The following is an 8,183-nucleotide window of genomic DNA, read 5'->3' as shown; positions in this document are numbered from 1 at the left end:
CAAAATAAAATATTCGTATGTCAGCTCTAATGTGAACACTGTTTCTTCTCCTCTTTTGAGGTGATAATTCGAGTGGCTGTTTAAAAACATCGCGGTTTATTTCATCCCACTCTTATTAAACTATGACGCAAAGAAGTTTTGGTTCAGAACGGTCCGACGGGGTTGGATTTTCCGAGGGTGTCAGTGAAGCTATCATCCCGGATCTCACAGTGATCTCAGGGGAATTGCTATTTTCAAGGAATAACAAAACAAGAAAACATTTTTAATGTGATGAATATTTATTTTTTTTTCAGCAAAACATAAAAAAACAAACAAACAATGAAATGTTTAGAACAGATAAATGGCTTATATACTGTACATAGTTGTTGATAACACAAGTAGTGGCAGTGGTAACCATTTTTCGCATAACTCAACACTTTTATATGTTTGACTTTTTTTGTGACAATTACACCTTTGTCTTTATTGTTAAATAAAAAGTAGCTAAGTTATACCTACAATGTATTCAAAAAACACATACAGTCTAAAAGAAAAGCAGGGTAGCTGCAATGCTACAGTTCAATGTCACATAAAAATGTGGTGAGAGTAGTCTCTAGTCCAACATTTCCACAATTATACAATAGTAGTTGTATATTTTCCAGTGACACTGAATTTTATTTCTATGATGATATAGTCCAGTCACATCTACAGAAATACTGATTATTCTTGCCTCAATCAAAGAACAAAGAAAAGAAAAATAATGAAAAATATGACAAGTCAACTTTCAGCATCTTTCTCATTTTTCTTGTCTCCTATTGAAAATGAGTAGAACTATCTGACAATTTCAAAATGATTACTAACAACTGAATTTCTAAACGCGTGTTCGGGGTAAATTAACTACAGTATGTTGTATAATCACATCACACAGTTACATGATAAACAGTAGTGACGTACAGGAAAATAACCCATCAGCAAAGATGTCCCAAATAGCCGGGCTACTTCTGGTCAGCCGATAGAGAGTGCTACGCTCGGACAAGACACAAACATTAAAATTCGTTAGACCATGCTAAGAGTTTTGGTAATCTCATTGCCACAAGGCAACAGGTCAAAAAAACAACATGGTTGCACATTCAGAATTTCTTCTACGGCAGTTTTTTTTTTTGAATATATACTGGATAGGGGGGTCAGCACTGGTGTCCAAAACCTTGATAAGAGCATCTGAGTTTGTTTTTGAGTGCTTCTTTGGTTAATAATCATCACTGCCTTCATCTTCCTCATCATACTTCCTCTTGAGGGAGTGCTTCTTGTGTTTGGCTCTGTGTCGCCGTTTACCGGCAAAGTCGGGGTTGGCTTCCCTTGTATGCAACTGCTCGTGCTTCTTCAGAAGGCCTGGGACGGAGAATCCCTTTCCGCACGTCTCACAAGTCCAGGGCTTCTTGCACGTGTGAGTCCTTTTGTGGACGTTCAGGTGGGACGACAGCTTGTACGTCTTCCCGCATACGTCGCAGCTGAACGGCCGCTCGTTGGTGTGCAGCCGGATGTGAACCTTCAGATTCCCGACCTGGGTGAAGGTCTTTTCGCACAAAGAGCAGCGGTAGGGTCTCTCTCTGGTGTGGATCCTCAGATGGACCCTGAGGCAATACTTACTGGAGAACTTCTTTTGGCAAACGGGGCACGGGATCTTTGCTTTGGGCACGTGGTCTTGCTGGTGCCTTTTCAAGTCAGACAAATAGACAAAAGTCTTGCCGCACTGGGAGCAGAGATACTGACGGTCACCAATGTGGTAGCCCATGTGACGCTTCAACAAGCTGGGGACAAGGAATCGTTTTCCGCAGCGTTCGCACATGTGAGGGCGATCTCTGGTGTGCCAGCGCTCGTGGTTGGTCAGCTTGAATGCCGTCGGGAAGCTTTTGTTGCAGTGCTTGCAGGGGAACGTCATCTGACTGGTGTGGCACTCCATGTGTCGCTTAAAGTAGGTGGACTGCGTAAAGCCTTTGTTGCAGATGTCGCAGTAGAAGGGCTTTTGGCCGCTATGGGCGAGCATGTGTTTCGTCAAGCTCTGCATTTTGGCAAAACATTTGCCACACTGGCCGCAGGCATAGGGACGCGCTGTGCTGTGGGTCTTGAGGTGGTTGTTGAGGAACGCCTGTGTTCGGAAACTCTTGTTGCACGCCGTGCACAAGAAGGGCTTCTCTCCAGTGTGGATGCGCTCGTGGTCTATTAATTTGGACTGGTAAGGGAAGCTCTTGTCACACACGCTACATGTGAACCTATCTGCTGGTGGCCTGATTTGCTTTTTTCTTCTGATGCTTGGCCTCATGTAGTCCCCTGCTGTCAGCTTGGACGGAGGAAGCGGAGGCAAAGCCGGAAGAGACAGTGTGTTTGATGCGATCTGTGAGACCCACTGATGCAAAGTGACTCTCTGAGTGTGAGGCTTCTGCCCGTCTTTTGTTCCAGCGCCCGCGGCGTTCTGTGCAGGGCTTTTCATCGGCACTTGAACTACCCTGAAAGGGATGGATTTCAAGGGCTGCTTGGGTGTTTGTGGTTTATCTGCATCAGGCGTTCCCTCTTCCTCCTTGTTTTCGGGAGTCGTCGATGACGCCTCCTCTGCTGAACTCTTGTCCCGCGCTAGATTTTCCCCGGAAACAGGAGTTGTAACATTCTGCTCCTTTGTTTCTTTGCCATCAGCGGGTTTATCACACACACTTTGCTTCGCCTGTAAGCCGATCGCAGCCTGGCTGTCCGAGTCATCTGACATCACTCCGAGGTCTTCGTTGTCACTCAGGATGCCCGGGCTTGTCACCTGGAGGCTGACCTCTAAGCGCTTTGGTGATTCTGGAGCCTGTGGTGGTGGTGGCGGCGGCGGCGGCGGCGGCGGGGGAGGTGGTGTTTCCGCTGGTTTGGGCCGGAAGGCGAGTGATGATAGCACACAGTCGCCCACCGACGAGGAGATGGTTGCTGCACCAATTGAGAGAGTTCAGAAACTTACATGCGTGTCTGAGAAGAACTTCCAAATAAGAAAAATGTTTGCTGTTAAAAAGCTACACAACAAAAAACTACAAGGTAAAATGTGAATGTAAGTCATTGAAAAAATATAGAAGAAGTGCTAATGAGAGCATTAAGTTTGTTATATTTTTCAAGGATCAAGGAAAATGTCTTATTGCGCTGCCACTCCCTCCATACTTATGATATTTACAATGTTTGCTATCATTATTTCTCATCAATTCATGTCCAAATGCACTGCAGTCAGCAAAGTAGGAATTTCACTGTACAGGGAAACACGTTCCTACACCGTGCACGTGACAATTAACGCTTCGAATCTTGATAAGAAATGAAGGCTTTACCGATGTTCTTCAAACATGCTGAGCCATCATATTACTCAAACATCTATTTCTACTCCTAACTGTACATGCTATACCTTTACCACAAAGCGTTCCCTTGGACTGCTGATGGAGAAGCAGTGTCTTCAGGTCTCCGGCTGCAGGGATGAAGCCGCCACACGCTTCCAGGACAGAAGCGTCAGATGAGATCATGGCGCCAAGCTGGAATTCAGAAAGGAAATCCATGTACAACTATCGACTAGGAATGTGTTTGTAGTTTATGTATTCGGTGTCTTTATAAATGTTTATATATGTAGTGATTATGTAATAAAATGTTATGATCTGACTAAATGTGTAGGTTAAAAATGTGTGCGCAATACACTGGATGTGACAATGATCCCCTAACAGTTAGTCAGCTAAGTTGAATATGATACATCCATAAAGAAATAAAACCGCAGAGAGAAAATAAATCACAAGACAGCTGCAGGGAAAGTCAAAGCGAGTATCAAATATCTAGGCTTACATTGACATGAGATGTTATTTGCGGATCACAGAGCATCACCGACAATTGTTCCATGCCGCTATCCGAGGCTTTGTGCGGCAGCTAACTCGCCAGCTCGGAAAGTAAACCGTCATTAACATTTCACCAACATTCAAACCAATACCTGCGAGAGATTGGGAACAGGAAGCAGTTGTTCCAACTTGCACACCAGGCCTGCAGTCAGAGTCTGCAGTGCAGTGTCAAACTTTGTGCCGTACTGGGCGGGAAAAACTTCCTGCAACGGGGTGTAGTGCACGCCATTATACAGTCATTGTGATATGAATACATATTGGTTGCACAAAGTTAAATCTATGCATTTTGACGAAACTTAAAATTTCCGCAAGAGGCTGTCTCTGCGAGTTCCCGAGTGAGTTTCAGTTTCTGATTGATGCAAAATACCGATCTGTTTTTACAAATTGAATGCTCACTTTGGTTTTCTGATTGGTAACTATTATCAAAGCAGCACAAAAACCTATCCTTAATGATGTAAAAATATTTCGCCTATTGACAATATAATAAAAAGCTATTTTCCTAAGCAAGAGATAAGTTTATTTTTTTAACCCGTACCCCGATTCCTTCTCAGTATTGAAAACACAATCTGATATGTTTTATTCATTTACATTTGATTTATCAATTGTAAATTTGTCGATTCAATATCTAAGTTGATTTTTATGGTGATATAAATGTAAGAACATGTTAAATGTGTATTTATCATGTTATACCAAGTAGCGTCTGCTACGCTGCAGACAGTGTGATCGGAAAACACCATTGAAGGAGTAAGCGACACTCCGAGGCACCGTGCATTTATCATAAAGTCTGTGTTTTTGAAAGCAGAAATGGGTACCTTGAAGAAGCGCTTCCTCTCTGTGGGGTTTTTCATCAAATTCTGGACAAGAACCATGAAATTAGTCTGAGATTTGTCCACTTCAGGGTCCTTCTGTCAAAGAAGAGTGCCTCATTATTACATCATTGGATGGAAACAAAAGCCCCGTTTGGACCCGGCAGAACGCTTTATTTTACACTCCAGAGTAAACTGATGAGAGTCTTACTGATAAAGATGCAGAAACCTTCAACTTGTTTATGAGAGCTTGAATAGTCCGGGTATCTGGTGGGCCTTCTTTTTGGAGTAACTCTAAAATGATCTAGTATAAGGAAAAATGGTAATTTTACAAGAACGGAAAATCAGACACAATAGTGACTTTATGTGGAAAATATAATATACTTACCTTTGTCTTAATTTGAATTGGAAATGAGTTCATTAAAGATATACACTGCTCTTGAAAACAATACAGACTGTTTTGAAAGCACAATGCCATGCCAGGAAGATGCAGCAAAACTGGTTTGCCACAAGGAGTGAGGCTATGACAAATGGGGCTTTTGTTCTGACTATGAGCCATTTACAATAAGGGAACTAAGGAGTTTATTGTTGATAAACTCCATGTCTGACGTGATTAACCTCAAGCTTTTCAGTGGACATTACTGATGAATTAATTGTGGAGTAATTGGACAATCTGTCTTTTGGGATCCATAATGCAGTGCCGTGACACTTGCCTATATGTTTGATAAAGTACGATGTTGATGCACATTTAAAATCTCAGACATAAAACACTTACCCTCGCCCTCAACCCCAACACCAGCTGAGCGGTCTGCTTGAAACTCATGAGTTCAGGAACGGTTTGCGTCACCATGGTGACAAACTCCTCCACCTTCCCATACTGCTTCACCTTTCTCTGCCGTATGACCTGCCATATGTAGGAGTACGTCAGCTGGAGCGGGGAGGCCATCAGGCGAAGGGAGGACAGGGGAAGGGCTCCTCCAGCACCTGTTCACAGCGTGGGTGTAAAATACAAAATGAAGAATTTACACTTCTATTATCGGGATGTTACCATTACATTACATTACATTGCATTTGGCAGACGCTTTTATCCAAAGTTACCAGAAAACTAGCGAGCCAATCCCTGACAAGGAAGTGCTGAATGTGGTTTCCGCTTTTCATAATTATTGTCGTAAAAGTGAAACCGATACGACTTTTGGGGACAAACGTATCCGTGTTGTGTCTCTGCAATGTGATTTTCCATACACAAGGAGACACTGTGTTAATAGGAATAAAAAGAAAACGGGCTTCTGCAAATGTTTATTTTACTTTCCCCTTCGCCTTATATTAAACAGTATTTTCTGTTTCAGGCTTTAATGTTGCCCAATATTTTCAAAACCTTTCATTTTTTCACAAAGCTCTTAGGACTTATATGGTGAACGGTCTCCGCTTGCGGTTCGAAAGCGCTTTACCCTGGATCTCATTCACCCATCGTCACGCGAGGCACTAACCGGAGCAGCGGTGGGAGCTCAGTGTCTGGCCTAAGAACACTTCGGGAGGCTGACAGGAGTCGTCGGGAATCGAACCGCCAGCCTCCCGATCGGCAGGATTCCCGCTCCGGCAGCTTTGCCACGGACATCCCGCCGAACCAGTTTGTCAGGGGAACGCTCAAAGTACATAGTCTATCCAAGCAGCGTTGATGTGGAAAAGCATTGCACGTGAATCATCTTGAGAAAAACAAAACGGTCAATGGGTTCAGGACAAGCAAACCGTCTTTTCGCAACAAATCTTCTTTGTCAGAATTCAGGTTTGACCTTTCCTTCCCATGCAGACCAAATACTTTTAATCTCACCTGCCCTTATGACGACGTCTTCTCCTTTTGGCTTTTCCCTTCAGGGGTCGCCACAGCGAATCCACCTTCTCCATCTAACCCTATTCTCTGGATCCTCTCTCACGACGTCCATAAATCTTCTCCTTGGTCTTCCTCTAGACCTTCAATTCCAGCATCGGTCTACCAATATATTCACTATCCCTCCTCTGTGCGGGACCCGACCATCTCAACCTGGCTTCTCTGAGCTTCTCTCCAAAACATCTAACAGGGCTCCTTCGTGATCCCGCCCTTGTGGAGTACTACTTTTTAATATTATTTTCAGCTCTGCAGGGCTCTCCATGTTGTGAATAGTGTGACATACAGTCAATTATGATCTCGTTGGACATTTGAGATGAAGGTGCATCATAAAGGAAGCTGATCGATCGATCGATTGATTGATTAATTCAAGCACCAGAGAGGCAGCAGGATCCCGGAGGCTGCTGCAGGGGGAGGGCGCTGTTGACGTGACGCGCTCCGATCGCCGTGTCCGCGAAGAGTGTGCGCGTATAGCCGTGACGAGATTGAGCGCCAAAATCGGGAATGTTATCGATTACGGGAGTTCACGCCGTAGCCTGCCTGCCTGCCTGCCTGCTTGCATGCCTGCCCGGACGCCGTCGTTCCGATTCGACGGCGTTCGCTGGGGGCAAAGGATGCGCCGGGCCATCCGACGTGGATGGATCGTTCGAATTAGAGCAACCTGTGCGGCGCCTGCTAAGCAAAGTTTGTTTACATATAGCCAAATGGTCACCCAATCGACTTATAGATCTAGATGTGGGCATGGTAGCTTGATTTGCGGCTAGTTTTGTGCAGCAAAGGGGCTGTGTAGCATATTGTGTAGCATACTGCGGCTCTCGGTGGTGGCTAATGTTAGCATGCTAGCGTTAGCTTTCCGACTTACCGCCACTCTCGGAGCGTTTCTCCATCCTGCGCGGAAGACGTTTTGCTAATTCATCGGACGGTAGATATGCGCGGGGGACAGAAATGTTGATGAAAATGCAGCGAAGCGAGAAATATTGTGTTTAAAATATAAATAACCCTCTATCTTCTGAGCGTCAAGCCAGGGAGAATAATGGCGACCGCGGGTTAGCGGCTTTCCAAAACAAAAGCGGCCACTTCCGCCGGATGTGACCTTACAAAATAAAAGCACGGTCTTGTAACAGAATACGTGAAAACACTAACTCACCAATTCCACATTTGATAGCATTGCTTGTAATTTAGTGAGAAAATCGGGTTTTCAAATCTTTTACAGCCAGGTTTCACCAATCGTGTGAACAAAACAAATCATCGTAGGTAAATTCAACATTGCATGAAGGAGATTGTCCAATAAAGTCAAATTAGCTTTTAGTTAGACACTAACTAATGCATGCAAAATGATTATCTTTTAAACCATGTGTTTTATACATAGACATGTGTTGATGTTAATATTTAATCACAGCAGATACAAGTCTACCCATACAATCTGCATACTAAGTTATGCGTCGCTTTTATCCATTGAAATAATGGTAAAACTGTCAATGATACCTATTCCCCTCCTCTCAAAATAGGAACAGTTATTTTGCATCGGTAGATCTTGTTTTGCCAACTGAAAAAGGAGGTATTCACACTGTCTTGGGAGGTGAAATGATGTGAGCTCCCCTCAGGTAGAAAAAATGAAGACGCTTC

At 43.9% G+C, this 8,183-nt stretch overlaps 1 protein-coding gene across 5 annotated transcripts; it reads right to left on the bottom strand.

Moving 5' to 3' along the window:
• Positions 1-259: 259 nt before the first annotated feature.
• LOC147234289 (uncharacterized) lies at positions 260-7,655 on the bottom strand. 5 transcript variants are annotated; one of them, XM_086147169.1, is made up of 8 exons: positions 6,504-7,381; positions 6,163-6,378; positions 5,451-5,659; positions 4,887-4,979; positions 4,682-4,774; positions 3,962-4,072; positions 3,395-3,518; positions 260-2,934 (listed from the first exon to the last, which is right to left on the bottom strand). In XM_086147169.1, exons 3-8 carry the CDS (start codon positions 5,619-5,621, stop codon positions 1,223-1,225), a joined length of 2,304 nt encoding a protein of 767 aa, XP_086003295.1. In that variant the 5' UTR covers positions 5,622-5,659; positions 6,163-6,378; positions 6,504-7,381; the 3' UTR covers positions 260-1,222. The 5 variants fall into 5 exon arrangements, with proteins under 5 accessions (XP_086003295.1, XP_086003294.1, XP_086003293.1 ...); XM_086147168.1 differs by lacking the exons at positions 6,163-6,378; positions 6,504-7,381 and adding an exon at positions 7,420-7,655 and having other exon boundaries at positions 3,401-3,518; XM_086147167.1 differs by lacking the exons at positions 6,163-6,378; positions 6,504-7,381 and adding an exon at positions 7,420-7,654 and having other exon boundaries at positions 4,682-4,771.
• Between the last annotated feature and the right edge of the window lie 528 nt (positions 7,656-8,183).

Source organism: Fistularia commersonii, chromosome 5 (assembly GCF_037954325.1).
Source record: "Fistularia commersonii isolate RoL2024-O1a breed Wild chromosome 5, RoL_Fcom_v1.0, whole genome shotgun sequence".
NCBI classification, from domain to species: Eukaryota; Metazoa; Chordata; class Actinopteri; order Syngnathiformes; family Fistulariidae; genus Fistularia; species Fistularia commersonii.
The sequence above is the reverse complement of the archived record's forward strand: the minus strand, read 5'-3'. Positions and strand labels throughout refer to the sequence as shown.